This window comes from Musca domestica, unplaced genomic scaffold (assembly GCF_030504385.1).
Source record: "Musca domestica strain aabys unplaced genomic scaffold, Musca_domestica.polishedcontigs.V.1.1 43, whole genome shotgun sequence".
Taxonomy (NCBI): Eukaryota; Metazoa; Arthropoda; class Insecta; order Diptera; family Muscidae; genus Musca; species Musca domestica.
Window position 1 is genome coordinate 3,721,487 of NW_026712332.1, and position 14,831 is coordinate 3,736,317.

General features: G+C 35.6%; 2 protein-coding genes across 3 annotated transcripts; one reads left to right on the forward strand and one right to left on the reverse strand.

The window, feature by feature from the left end:
- The first annotated feature begins 809 nt into the window (after positions 1-809).
- On the forward strand, positions 810-14,434 carry LOC131800494 (uncharacterized). Its single transcript, XM_059127196.1, has 20 exons — positions 810-1,142; positions 1,559-1,778; positions 2,056-2,172; positions 2,233-2,397; positions 2,461-2,939; positions 3,010-3,328; positions 3,386-3,552; positions 3,611-3,871; positions 7,597-7,639; positions 9,061-9,196; positions 9,250-9,438; positions 9,508-9,703; positions 10,066-10,452; positions 10,639-10,793; positions 12,339-12,547; positions 12,607-12,789; positions 12,845-13,079; positions 13,147-13,763; positions 14,245-14,329; positions 14,384-14,434. The coding sequence occupies exons 2-20, from the start codon at positions 1,756-1,758 to the stop codon at positions 14,399-14,401; spliced, it is 3,984 nt and encodes a 1,327-aa protein (XP_058983179.1). The 5' UTR covers positions 810-1,142; positions 1,559-1,755; the 3' UTR covers positions 14,402-14,434.
- LOC131800389 (uncharacterized) lies at positions 10,477-14,829 on the reverse strand. 2 transcript variants are annotated; one of them, XM_059127214.1, is made up of 6 exons: positions 14,707-14,829; positions 11,993-12,299; positions 11,411-11,938; positions 11,186-11,358; positions 10,662-11,125; positions 10,477-10,604 (listed from the first exon to the last, which is right to left on the reverse strand). In XM_059127214.1, exons 2-5 carry the CDS (start codon positions 12,293-12,295, stop codon positions 10,849-10,851), a joined length of 1,281 nt encoding a protein of 426 aa, XP_058983197.1. In that variant the 5' UTR covers positions 12,296-12,299; positions 14,707-14,829; the 3' UTR covers positions 10,477-10,604; positions 10,662-10,848. The 2 variants fall into 2 exon arrangements, with proteins under 2 accessions (XP_058983197.1, XP_058983196.1); XM_059127213.1 differs by lacking the exon at positions 14,707-14,829 and adding an exon at positions 13,721-13,928.
- Positions 14,830-14,831: the final 2 nt, after the last annotated feature.

Genomic DNA, 14,831 nt, shown 5'->3' on the forward strand with positions numbered 1-14,831 from the left:
CTATAATATAGTGTATAGATTTTAAGACCCTATAATGGGTCCATTTTCGAGTTTTTATAGGTTTTTCAAAAAGTACTCATACAAAAATGCAAATTTTCCTAAATTTCTCCGAAACCGGTTCCAGCAACCCCGTCATATGACCACTTGTTGGATAGGTATTTTCATAAGCTTTCAAATGATACCCATTTTATTGATATCGGTTACGTAGAACCGGATACAAACCGGATGTTGTATTCGAACTTTTGGGTCGAATAACCGGGTAACCGGGTATTTCCCCCACAAAAAAATTACATTGTCGTAATCAGGTTACAAATATCTACCTACGGTAAAAATTTCAAAATGATCCGAGCATAGCCCCTAAACTCAACTTGCTCCTTTCTTCTATTCATATTAGTGAGAATTTCATATATTTTCGTATAAATTCCCCTTAAGACCAACAAACAAAATTTTTGAAAAAGGAATTAGTATGCAACAACGTGATTGAAGGTGCAATGAGAACATGGCATAACTGCAAAATTATTAACAGTCGACTATGAATAGTCGCGTACTCGGTTTTTACCCAAGTCCATAGTCGAGTTTGATAGCATTTGGAAAAACGATAGTAGCAGCTAGTTCCGCGCTCTTTAGTGAAGATGTTCAATTTTCTCATGTCTCATTCGTAAACAACAGAGTACCCGGAGTCTTTGCTTTCTGTTTATTTTTTATCAAGTATTGCTTTTTGGCCTTTATATTCGCTTCGTTGGGGCGTTTTTCATTTTTGTTTCCCACGCTCGCAACGAACTAGTTCCGGGCTCTTTTAGTGAAGATGTTCAATTTTCTCATGTCTCATTCGTAAACAACAGAGTACCCGGAGTCTTTGCTTTCTGTTTATTTTTTATCAAGTATTGCTTTTTGGCCTTTATATTCGCTTCGTTGGGGCGTTTTTCATTTTTGTTTCCCACGCTCGCACTTTTCGAAACTAGTCTACTCTACTGTCTACTACCATCGATTGGTTGTGTTTGTTGTCGGAGTGTCAAAAAGGTCGGTGGTCGTACTGAATCTGAAAATTAAAAGTTTGTAAATTATTGGTAAAATTTTGTGATTCATTGGGTAAAGGTGCTAAAGTGTTCAAAAACGACCTGTAGGCTACATAAAATCTGAGTGTACGTACCTTCTTTTATGATAACGTTAAATAAACATCTATTATCTATACTTTATATTTATAGTTAGCCCGATTTCTGATTTCAAAATATACGTCCTTGTAACAATTTCCTAATATTATTTCTTTCTATTTACATATGTAACATGTGTGCACATAAAATCATATGTGTATGTATGTGTAGATGTATATGTTCTTTCTGCTTTCGTTGCTTTGCACAGTATTTGCGGGACTAGATATATCTTTGTGCATAAAGTTGTGCAAGCAGTTTCAATTTTTTTTTTGTTAATTTTCAAATTAAAAAATCATTTAAAGATCTATAGGAAATATTTATCAGATGTTGTTTTAAAAGTTATAAATTGATTGTTCCATTGGTTTTATAATACATTCATTAATTTGTAAAATATTTTACTTTTACAGATTTTGCATATGTACTTTCTTTGTTTAAGGAACAAAGAACGACTCTTCATTACTGTTGCCATTACTCACGTTTCAAATAAAGAAGTTGAAATTTCCGCTTTTGGTAAATCAACATTTGGTAATAATTGCATTTAGTGAGGAAGTAATTACTTGTTGACTGAAAGACGCGAATAAAAACAAACGACGCAAAACAAAAGATGCCAGCTGATTCAATTTCAAGGTAATGACAAAGAGTTGAAGGGGTTTTTTGTAAGCTCATGTACAAGTTAACTTCACCACCTCTTCGCAAGCTCCCTGTATCGCATATGCATGTACATATTTTTTGTTTGAAGAGGAGTATATTTTCAAATCAATAAAGCATGTAGGTATTATATGCATATGTGTGTGCATTTTCATTGTTTGAAAGACGCAAAGCGGCGACGGTTGTGTTAATAAAGAAAAAGTTGAACGCAGTTATACTACGTAATTTGAATATCACTCTCTATTTGTTTTTTCAGAATGGATTCTAATGGCTCTAATGACAATGAAAAAAATATTCCACCACAAAACATTTTGGGTACATCGCCAGGAACATCAAGTTTACGCTCCCGCACGGACAGCGAATGCTCTGACAAGTAAGTACTTATTTTATTTCACGTTGTCCACCAATATTTTGCATTTTTCTCGTGGTGTAGACTAGCCAGATTCGTATTGCCCAGCATGGATGGCAGCCCACCAAAGGTGATGACGCTTGATGAAGTAACTAATGTAGTTAAAAACATACAAAATATGGAACTTGCCCATGAAATTGCATTAAATCCTGAGTTTAAATTACAACCCTATGAGCCACCTGAAAACAGGTTTGCTAAATTATCAATCATCAGTTACAATGAATCTATATGAGTTATTCCCATGTTTTATAGCCTTGAAAAACGTATAAAGGATTGCATGCACAAAGCGTTCTGGGACTTACTAAGGGAGCAGTTGAACTCTGACCCTCCTTCCTATGATTACGCTATACAATTGTTAAGTGAAATTAAGGAATGTTTTCCCCAGATTCTAACCCAAAATAATAAACTCATTCTGGATCAAATCAACGATATCTTAGACGAGTCGGTTATTCGCCAACAAGCTGAAAAAGGAGTTCTCGACTTTCAATCTTATGCAAATTTTATTATTAAAATCATGGGAAAATCGTGTGCACCAGCTAGAGATGACGACATTAAGAAACTCACACAAATCGAAGATGTTGTTGACATGTTCAAAGGTATTTTGGATACAATGGCTCTTATGAAATTGGACATGGCGAATTTCTTATTAGATTTTTCTCGTAACGCCATCATGGCAAACTCAGTCGAGTATGAGAAACAGAAATTTAATGAATATTTGGAATATTATAAATGTATGTATACAATTTATATTTTTTGGGAAATTTCTATAATCAATGAAAAATTAAATTTGGCTCATTTTAGTTGGTTTTCCCGCAACAGAAAATTGGCTTCAACGTAATCTCACCCAAACATCAAATGGCACGCTAATTACTGCAGATCAGGCTATGTCGAATGCTTATATGGAGCTCATGGATTGGAAGGAAGATGTTGATTTCCCTGAAATTCTTTCCACAGACAAGGAGCGTATTCTCAAGTTGGGCCAAAGAGCTAAGCGTTTGTGTGTCGGAGCATCTCTAATAGCCATTTGTTCCGCAGTACCTGTTATATCGCAACGTTCCGAAAATCGAATTGAGTTAGCAAAACAATTTGAAATACTGCTACACAGTATAACGAACGAAAAGTAAGGAACTATGCAAGAATAATGTTTTTTATGGAAATAATGCTATTCTCATTGCAGAGAGATATCAGTGGCTATAGATAATATTTGGGAACAAATAAAAACTGTAATCAATAAGTATTTGAAAAAGGAAAGTCAATCAACAATGGACACAGATGCACTGGACATGCTCCAAACGCAAATAAAGCAAATTGCTAATAGGGATGCTCCAGTTAGGCAACTTATGTGTAAGTAAATAAACCGACTCTTTAGAGCATTCGCATACCTAAAATGTTAATTTTTTAGGGAAACGATTGCAGACATATTTTCGACTAGCACTCCGTTCAAAAGGGGGGCTACCGCCTCCACCACCAGGATACGTTGATTTCAAAGATGAATTAGAATTCTACACCACTGCCCTTAAACGTGTGATAGCCTATAATCATTCTGTATTTGGAGAATATTTTTTGCAGATACTCACCCAGCGTCAAACTGAACCAAATAACGAGACCGTTTGTGCAAGTGAAGGTGCCTCCTCCGAAGCTGAAATGTTACCCTCGCAGCAATGAATTTCTATATCGATGTAGTAATTAATTAAGGAATTCACCCAGCAAACCAGAACCGCAGTTAAGGAAAGCCCATATACAAAACTGTGTTGTATTAGCATTGGCTAACATGAATGGAAATTTATGTAAGAGTATTACCGTATAAGTGATTGGAATATGAAGCACATGTGTAATTCTCAGAAAACTATTGTAAAGAACTTTCTAGACAAAATGTATCCAACTAAAGCACCTTTGTCGTCATTGCAGTACTGTTCAATTTTCAGTGAAAAACTTTTCTTGATGGTGCGAGTTTATGAACTTTCTAACTTTACCAAGGTGCGAAACTTATTAAGCATCAAAAATAAAAATTACCAATGAATATATGATTACTAAACCTTAAAACTAAGCTTAACATCATAACATATGGTGCTTACAAACAATAAACAAATTATACTGGAAAAAGCTTCTTGATTGTATACAAGGACAAAAGGTGGAAATCATGAAACATTCCTTCTCTTCCTTAACATTCATACTAAAGGGCTGCAAATGTGACAATTTTCTCTATTTATGCCATGGAGAGAAAATGCTCGTCATGTTGTGCCCTGTTTGATCAAACGCATAACAGTACATGACATCCAACCAATGGTTGGATGTCTCGTCATGTCGGTCACACTCAAACCCATCGTCATAACATGTAATGACCAATAAAAGGGAATGTTGAATAGTGTGTCATACAAAAATGTTCTATCAAAAAAACAACAACAATTATGAAACAATTGCCAATGAAAAAGCCAAACACGTGATGAAGGCAAAGCGCAATCGCTACCTGTTTTTCCGATATGTGAAATAAATTTTTTGTAATAAAGAATTTCATGGCGAATGCTAAAATATTAAAGGCACTTCCACACAAAACTTTCACATTTTGTGGTTATTGACGAAACAATCTGAAATGTTAATTCTTGTTACAAAACAATAATCCCTTGAAAAATGTTCTTATTTTGATTATAATTTCATAAATTTTTGCCTCCATTATTGAGGTGAAATAAGAATGAGTGCTACTGTAATTACTTCCATTGTTCAAATCTGTGCATATTCTGTTATTGAATGAGAGTCAAATCTCTGCCCACAAACTTTAATTTTAAAAGAACACTATATGTAGATAGAAAATAGACAAACAATATTAACCTCTTTTTTATGACAGTCACCAATAAATTGGGATTGTTCAGTATATATTTCATTTTTTCTATTCATTTGTTGATGTTTATGCACATTTTGTTATTGAACTCAATTTTCTATTTATGCGGTGTTTGTTACTTCAAAATTACAGCACACACAAAAACATATCCACACCGTCGAAAGTAACACACACACACACTCTCTCAATTTAAGCACACGTACACAAATGACACACAATTTGACTATGACACGGTTCGATGTCATCGTTGACACCCTGCATTTATGGAGAACACCATGCAAATATTCGAGTCAGCCATGCCACGATCGAACCTTAGACAATGGCACACATGAATCAAAATGCCTATCAAATACATAGCGCATGATTGAGTAGACAAAGTCAGTGTGTCGAAAAAAGCATAATTCATACAATTCGTCTTGTGCAGGCCTTTAATTCATACCCATTTCAAGGGAGTGCAGGTTGATTAAATTAACTTCAAATTTACTAATAACAAATGCAATAAATTGTTCTGTTTATTTGACGCTTTTCTTTCAATATTCACCTTTATTCTACTCCTCGAAGCCGTCGTCACTTTTAGGATAGCATCACTTGTTGTCGACGGCGAACTAATATGGAGGATATATTAAATTAGCATTTTAGTCCTCACAAAGTGCATGTTCTTGGTTAGCATAGGATTCTATGTCGGTTTAGTCATGTCGGTCCGTTGGTGAAAATCATTATAGTTTCTGAACGATATGAAGTGGTTTAAATTTTGTTGAGATGCATTTTAGGTTCGTAGAATTTGGTTTTGAAAATCGGTCATATAGGTCCACATTTTGATATATCCCCGTCAGATGTAAGATGTTTTAGTCGCCTTTTTGAACACTGTAAATTTGCAGTCTGCGTTCCCTATATGTGGGAAACATCTTTGCAAAGAACCATGGTTAGGGTGAGGGACGCACAGTTGCCTTTCGGTAACCGCTCCACTCGGAGACCTGCTGGTCAATTGTGTTCATCCTAATGAAGAAATTGGAAGAAAGAAGGATAGTGGAAAAAAGTGAATGTATTACTGATGGGATGTGTAGTTATACGGGTGACCCACGGCTAGAAATCTTGCCGTGTCGTCTTTAGCCACTTAAGTCTTCTGGCTAATTGAAGAATTACTGTATGGTCTGTGTTAGAGAACGAAGACAAATTATGTGACACTTTTTCCCCACAAACCTGTGTCTCACGTTAATGAGTGCTGGACAGTGGCAAAGCAAAAATTCGATCGTCTCAATTTCGGATTGACAGATTCTACAGTAGTCAATATCATCGCTTTTTCATTTCGAGGTCATTGCCTCACCTTGTAGTAACCTGTGAATATCCCACCACAAGTTTTAAGTCGGACTTCGACAAGGACAGTAGCGGCTTTTGCTCTTCTCCGAGAGTGTGGGCCAGAGGATTTTGGAGATGTTGCATCTCCTTTCGTCCAGCACAGGGGTGGTATGGCCGAGTTCTCAACTTAAATGGTAGTTGATTCGGACCCTAACCTAGCCAATTCGTCTGCAGTCTCGTTAATTGGAATATTGCAATGACCAGGAACCCAACAGAGCTTGATGGACAACCCATGCAGTCCAAAGCAACCTTAGACTTAATGGTAGATGAGTTTAGGGCCCTCAGCGCCGATTGAATATCGATGCATATAGTCACCGAACTGCTAACCTCGTTGTTGCCTGTGACCAACAGGGGTATGGCTTTCTTGACCGCGAAGATTTCCGTCTGGAATACGCTACTGTCGTTTCTAAGCTTGTAGGATTCGCGAACGTTAAGAGTGTCACAGAAGACACCAGGGCCTCATTTCTTGTTCTATCAAAATGTGAAATGAAAACTTTTATAAAGGAAAGAAATGTCAAATGAAAAAATTTATAAAGGAAATTGTTTTCATTTCATATTTTCATAGAACAAGAATGCAGCCCCAGCTCCCGTTCCCGTTCCGCATTCCATCTTTGAACCATCGGTATAGACAGCTATGCTGCAGAAAGGTGGATTGTTACGAGACCAGGTGTTCCTATGGAGTTCTTGCAGAAGTAGAGTGCAATCAAACCTTTCTTTGCTCGCTCCTCGGTGTTCCTCTACCAGCTTAGTTGGCGATCGAGGATAGTGCCGAGGTATTTAGCTTCAGAAGAATGGTTTAGCGTGACCCCATCTGGCATCGGTGGTATAAATGAATGGCATTTAAGTTTCTTCGTAAAGAGGACGAGCTCTGCCTTTGATGGGTTCACGCCTAGTCCATTGCGGCGTGCCAACCTTAATAAGGTGACTAGATCTCCCTGCATCAGACCAGAGATTGTTTGTAGGAATTCCTCAGCAATCAATAGGGCAACATCATCAGCATAAGCGACTACCTTTGTCCCGTTTTGCCCCAGATCTATGAGCATGTTGTTGATAACCAAAAGCCAGAGCAATGGTAATAGAACGCCCCTAGTGACGATTTCCTGACAGATATTTCCCCAATGGTTGAGTTGATAATTCTGCTACTAAGCATTGTATTAATCCAATACAATACAATACGTGTTGCGCCTCTTCAACAGATTTACCTGACACAGATTTACGTGCTGATGACTGTCGTGGGAAGTAGAGATCTGATTTCTATGTCTATCAGCCTGAGAGACTGATTGGTCTCTAGAGTCTAGAGACCAATCTAGAGTCTAGACCTTAGGAAGGGAGTGACTTGATTACCCAGCTTTTATTGTGTGATGGTAGAAGAATGGTAACAACATGTGTTGTTGTACTACAAACCTAACATACAAATTTGTTTTTGTACGTATCAATTTTTTTCTCTCAAAGATTTTCATTTTTGGAATTTGGATTATCAAATTTAAAATGATGAAAATAAAAATGATAGTTCTTGAAATATTTCATTTTAAACTATCATCTTCCCCTGAATGTACTGTTGCTAGCTGTATATTCCAAGCTATCAACACATCAAACAATCGCTAGAATAGCGTGGAAAAAACAACATCCCTTTCAAATTTAAACCAAACTGCATATACAAATAAAGTATTCTACATTTTACAATTTTAGGAAACATTTGGAAACATGGAACATACGACTTTATTATTTAATGTCATTTCGATGTGCATTATCACCATTGGGGGTTTGTTAATATAACAGGGATTTTTCTATTACTAGGTAAAAATATATTCACATTGTCCTGCAGTGAAATTTTGTATCAAAAAAAGTGAAAAGAAATGGAATTGAGTCACAAAACATCATGTAGAATTTGACACTAGTATTGCTGCTACCTGTAATAATTATACCGTGGGTTGTATGATTATTCTCACTTTAGAGCATGGCAGAAGAATATAGGTAGACGCGTCGGCACAGCTGCTGGGACAATGAACAATGTCAAACCAATTTTGGAATTGAAAATGTTGAATAAAAAATTATTTAAATTTTAAATGTTGAAAACTCGAATTAAAATAATGACATCGTATAAGAAAACATACAAAGATCTACTTATATTTGAAAAAAAACATTTAAATTTTTTTTGTCAAATCAATGTTCCCAAGCATGGCAGAAGAATACAGGAAGATGCATCAATATGTCAAAAAATTTAAATGTTTTTTAAAATATAAGTAGATTTTAATAAGTTTTCTTATACGACGTCATTCGGAGGTTATTATAATTCGTGCTTTCCAACAATTTTTACAAATTTATATAATTTTTCATTCAACATTTTCAATTCCAAAATTGGTTTGACAGTTCATTGTCCCAGCAGCTGTGCCGATGCGTCTACCTATATTCTTCTACCATGCTCCCAAGCGTAGATGCATCTACCTAAAGCAAATAGAGGAAAACCGAAACATTGGCAACCCAGCAATGCAAAAACAAAGGGTGTGGCAACTCTAAATGATTGACATTCTAAACCGTACACAAACGAAGTTGTCAGCACTGATAATGTTTATAAATTTGAAATTTTAATTTGAAGAATTGTGGTGTCAATTTATTATTTACTTGATTGAACTTTAAATGCTGCCTGTTTTAAATATTTAAAAGTGTGTAGAAGGCAAAATGTCTAACGCCAGTGATAATTGTGCTGTAAAAATAGCTGTGAGGGAAAGGCCTGTTCGGCAATCCTTAATAAACAGCAAGGAGTCCAGCGTCATTGGATACCACCCAAATCCAAACGTACGTAAAAAGTATATGAAAAAAGAGTGGTATAATAATAGATCCCTTTGTAGATTTTAATCGTTGAAGAGAGGCCCTTTACTTTCGACTATGTTTTGAGTCCTGAAGTAACCCAGACGCAAGTGTTTGAAGATTTAATAAAGCCTCTGGTGAAAAAATTGAAGCTGGGCTTCAACTGTACTGCGTTGGCATATGGGCAAACAGGTACAGGGAAATCGTATACGATGGGATTAGATTCGACGGTAAGTACAAAATAAAATATTAAATAAATGCTGGAACATTTCTAATGGAGTCTCACTATGCCATTTCAGAATTTTGAGGGCGAACATATCGGTGTTGTACCTCGCGTTTTAAAGGAAATATTTTCTGCCGAGACTCAAGATAAAGATAACACTGAGAACGAACCCGTGTTCAAAAGAGAAATATCAGCCTCGTTTATTGAGATTTACAATGAAAAGGTCTATGATTTATTGGCGGAAAATTCTAGCGAGCCAATTATTGCAAAAGGTAAGAAGTGAAATAAAATTATTTGTTTTATTTGTCAACCAATATTAAGGATTTTGATTTAGCTGACACGCTGTGTTTGCAGCCATTCACGTGCTCGCTACCATGGTTCCATACTTGCTACCATATTGCTTTTAGGCACATAGAGAAACATTTCATTCATGCAAAATGAGGAACAACTTTTACAAAATTTTCATAAGAAATAGTCTTAAAGAAAATATCTCTTTATTTTTTATTATTAACCGTGAATATAAATTAAAATTCCAAAAAAAATATTTCTACCGCATTCATATTAAGTAATTACTAAAATACATTCTTAGACATATATTTATAATAAGAAATAATATATTTTACAATTAATGTAGGTTTCAGGTACACTGGCGGGTCCCGCAAACCTTTAACCGACATAAATGAGTGTCACGCCATACTCACACAAGGTAGTAAAAATCGTCATGTTAGACCTACAAAAATGAATTCCCAAAGTTCCCGTTCTCATGCCATTTTTACTATACATCTACGTTGCATTTTGAGGAACACGAATGGCGAAGAGTCCATTATATCGTCTTGTATGAATCTTGTTGATCTAGCTGGATCTGAAGGCGTGAGACGAACCGGTCACCAGGGTGTAGCCATGTCAGAGGGTGTCAACATAAACCAGGGCTTACTATCCATAGGAAAAGTTTTACAAGCAATGACAATGGGAAGTAAGGTTATACCATACCGTGATAGTGTTCTAAGTTCCGTATTACAAGGTAAGATGATAATAAGCTTGGATATATAGTTGCTAGGACATACAATTGCATATAGGATCACTTTTATTTGTTTTATTAAAACAAAAAAAAAAAATGTATCGTTTTCAATATGTGTGCAAAATTGTGCTTTCGAATTTTATCTATTAGCGATCCTAAAAAATAATATAATAATTTTATTTATCGTAGATTCACTAAATTTGAACTCGTACTTAACATTGTTGGCGTGTATAAGTCCACACAGGGAGGATTTGAGCGAAACTCTCTCCACCCTAAGGTTCGCTCAAAATGCCAAGCAATTGAAAAATACTCCTCAAATCAATAGCATAATTGCAGATATAAAGGTAAGTATAGAGAATAAGCAAGTATAAATGTATGTTGTATTGAGTTTGAATGAAATTAAATGAGACCCCAATCGATGGTGTCGCAAACAACGCCCTTCATTCTTGCATGGAATATATCCGATTTAGCTCCTATAAATCCGGCTTCCATAGCATCAGTTGAATGTCCCAGAGTAACTTTTTCACTAAGTATTTCCAAATCGGGTACATCTTCCCCTTTCGTCGTTAAAATAGGCAACACAATCATTGCTAGAAGTAATCCTATAGCTCCTTTGGCTTTAAATTCTTTCTGAAAAGCCTTCTTCGAAAATATATTTTCAGGTTTCGAACCCAACCTGCAACAATGTTTTTCTTAGTATATGTGATAAGAACCAACCTATTGTCTTACTACATGCCTTTTTAAATGTTCACATGCCGATTCATGGTAAATGTCTAGCATTTCGTAAAAATACTGCGCTCGAAATTCTTTGGTAGTGGACGACATTAAGAAATACATAAGGTCAATAATGGGTGAAGCATATCTCATGATTTGCCAGTCAAGCAAACGAGCATCCGCAATCCCCGCATTCTGTAAAATAATATATTTTTAATTTCGTTTGAAAACTATTTCAATGGCGTACCTCCGTTTTATACATTATATTGTTTATCCAACAATCGCCATGGCATATTACAGAGAGCGGCTCGCTGGTTCTGGGCTCCAGTAACATAAGCATTAAGTTATAAAATGATCCTCGGCTGAAGTACGCATTTAGCTTTTCCCAGTAAAAGCTTTCTCGCTCTCTATCGAAGCAATCCAGAGCAGTCTTCTTAAGACTTTCAAAGTAATCATTTAATTGGGGGTCGTCCTTTCGTTGTTCAAAAATGTCAACTATACATTTAAGATCCTGAATCTTTTCGGGCGATTGATCCTTTATGGCAAGTGATGTTGCGTGCAATTTGCCATAAATACGCATTGTTAGTGCTACATGCTCACGAGTCAAGAGTTTAAAACGGTCATGCATGTAGAAACCTTCTTCTTGTATGTCGCTCATACAGATTGCTTCGTGAAATTCTTCACGTAAGCTGAAGTAAAAACGAGGATATTCAATAAACATTTCATTGGGTTTAATGCATTTAGATTTTTGAAAGTCATGAACTAGAGGAAGAAACTAATATAAAATGTAATATATATGTGACAAGTTTCTTAGATAAATGGTACGTACAATTCGATAGGCTAGTATCTCTCTTTGAAATCCAGGACCAGCAAAAAATTGTTGACGTCTTTGAGGATTTTGCGGTGGGACCTTCATTATGAGTTTAAGGTCATTTTTATTGTCACTGATAGCATCACTATGTACTGATACCGTAATACGGTACACAACACCCATGTAGTTATCTCCCTTTTTTGTAGCCAAATCAATATTATAGTTATACTTATGTTGACCGAATGTCTCATCCAAAAATGTTTTTAGTGTTGCAAGAGCACCTGATGATATTTCAGTGTCCTTTATTTCTAAATCCGACATATTTCTACAAAAGTACCAAAAATGCTTTACTTAATCGTTTTAGAAAAATGCAAAAATCAAACAAACCCCATACAAAATAAAACCACTGCAAAATAATATTGCCAATAGAGCTACACCCCTAAAGAGGACATACTCGGCCATAAACGGAATGCCTGTAAAGTCAGTCATTAAAAGTAATACCTTTTGCACGCCAAAGAAGCAGCGTGCTGAGGTGAATAGATGCAATCAAACAGAAATTACAAGCAGCAAAAGGTAAGCATGTGAGATGAATTTTTGTGGACTATACGTACATATACATTAAATTACTACAGGCCAAAATTGTCAAATGTTGCCATGAATCTGCCCAACATGGCACAGCTGGAATCTACTCACAATCGAGAATCTCTCTTCAATCGCAGTTCAGATTCTAATGGATCGCTTTTAAGCTTAAACATATCTTCTTCCACAGCCGTTGATGGACTAGTTAACAACAACCACAACAAAGGAAATACGAAGTAGGAACAATTCGATATGTCGAAGTTAAAAACTGTCTGTAATTATGTATTTTAGTTTCAGTCCGGTTATTCGCAAATATATGACAGAGTTAGAATCCGGTTTGGAGAAAAAATTCATTGACATCCTACAACGCAATTTACATGCCCTAATGCCACCACAAACTCCGGCTGCCGCCACGATGGCTCCACACCAAACACCATTGACGCAGAACATGCGCCAGGAAATTAAAAGCATAATGAAGGAAGTTCTTCAGGACAGTCCAATAAAAGCAAATGCCAAATGTCAGCTGGTAAGATATGTTATGTCCTTATCTTAGCTTTATTTAATATCTGGTGTTTGTCAATTTTGCAATTTAGTTCAATACGAGTGAAGATATGTTCAAAGTTCCTGAAGTACCACAAGGTGTATTGCATCCACCCAAAACCTCTAGCCCTAACATGAAAAGTGATGAAAGAGTCTCTTTCACGGAGACATTTTTCGCCGGTGTCAACACATCCGATAAAAAAGATTTGAATAAATCTATAAGACGCTCGAGACGTATTTCTGAACGCTTTGGCATTGCGCATTCTGTTATTGAAAATGAATTCCAGATTCCAAGTGAACCAATAAACGAAAGCAGCAACAACACTTCATACCTACGCAGAAGCTCGCGTCGTTCTGTTCTTCAAAGGTATGCGGAAAAACGGAATAATGGACGCCTGACAACACATAAAGAGCTCGATGAAATACCCGCCAAATCAGAAACATCAACAAAAACTCCGAATAACAAGAAAGCCAATAAGAGGCTAAAAGACAATAATAACAGTTTAATATCACAGATTTGCAACAGTTCCTCGACATCGACCAACGCCAAGTCAAGACTGAGTAAACACAGGAAAGGAGTTTTGGAACTACTCAACAAAGGTTCACTTAAAGAAATACAGATCTTACCAATGATCGGTCAAAAGAAAGCTTTTCAAATAATAACACAAAGGTGCGTAAATAGCGATACTTGTAATCGATGTTGTTATCTCGTCTTTAACCAAATTACTACTGGTTTCCACTGGTTGAATTGAGACCACAATAACTATTGCCAGTTATCTAAAAAACCTCTAAACGATATTCTATTTCAGTTGCAAGTCATTTTTTGTGGTTTTCTTTTTTGAGACCGCTTTGATTTTACTTTTTGCTATTTAAAACTTAAATGAACAGTATATTCGACAATTGAAAACACATTTAATAGCAAATGCAAAAATCTGATTGTTTCTTTGTTTTTAATCCGAAATACGAATTCTGGCGATATCATTATGACATAAGACGTGTTTGCTCTTGACAGTGATTTGCGACTCGTTACAAGTCGACATAAAACTGTATTATTAATTTATTCAAAGAAAATATAGAATATTTTTGCATGATTTTTTGGATCTACATATGCATAGCAATATAATGAGGTCTAATTATTTTCTTACTCATAGAACTCTTCACGGCAAATTCAAAACGTGGCATCAAGTCGAGAAACTCCCGGTATGGCGTGGCAATGAATGGCAGCGATTTTCAGAGGTATTCTTCTAGACGTTTTCAAAAGAATCTAAATAACATTAATTCTCTTTTTAGGCAAATTGTTTGGTGTGATTCTTAATAAAATTGAAAAGGCAATAAATATTTGCATTACATTTAATTTCTTTTTAATTCATTTGCTATATTTGCTATAGTGTGATATGTTAAGGTTTATAAAATTACTATAATTAAGAAATATTGTCTATATTAAAATCGTTTTGATTCATTTGTTAAAACATAATTTTTTCGACATAATTTAAATGTTAACTATCAATTTTATCAAATTTAAAATGTAGTGTAATAAACAATTGCGTCAGAAATAATAAACGTAACTTACATATCAGCATTGGAAAAATTTCTTGAATTTCCTTTGCACATACCTATGAAAACTTATTGCTTTTTAAGTAAAAATGGCGGAAGAAACGTACACACTGACGAATACCTCTTGTATGAACTGTATAGTAAGAATGTGTGAACATGTTTTGTACAATTCAAAACAAGCAAC

What these genes read in the sequence shown, in the direction of transcription:
- LOC131800494 (XM_059127196.1), top strand. Translation starts at nt 1,756, where the DNA reads ATGCCAGCTGATTCAATTTCAAG. An exon ending in CGATGGGATTAGATTCGACG is followed by an intron (nt 9,439 to 9,507) that starts GTAAGTACAAAA and finishes ATGCCATTTCAG; the next exon opens with AATTTTGAGGGCGAACATAT. An exon ending in CACAACAAAGGAAATACGAA is followed by an intron (nt 12,790 to 12,844) that starts GTAGGAACAATT and finishes TATGTATTTTAG; the next exon opens with TTTCAGTCCGGTTATTCGCA.
- LOC131800389 (XM_059127214.1), bottom strand. Translation starts at nt 12,295, where the DNA reads ATGTCGGATTTAGAAATAAAGGACACTGAAATATCATCAGGTGCTCTT. An exon ending in ATATAATGTATAAAACGGAG is followed by an intron (nt 11,359 to 11,410) that starts GTACGCCATTGA and finishes ATTATTTTACAG; the next exon opens with AATGCGGGGATTGCGGATGC. An exon ending in GCATGTGAACATTTAAAAAG is followed by an intron (nt 11,126 to 11,185) that starts GCATGTAGTAAG and finishes ACATTGTTGCAG; the next exon opens with GTTGGGTTCGAAACCTGAAA.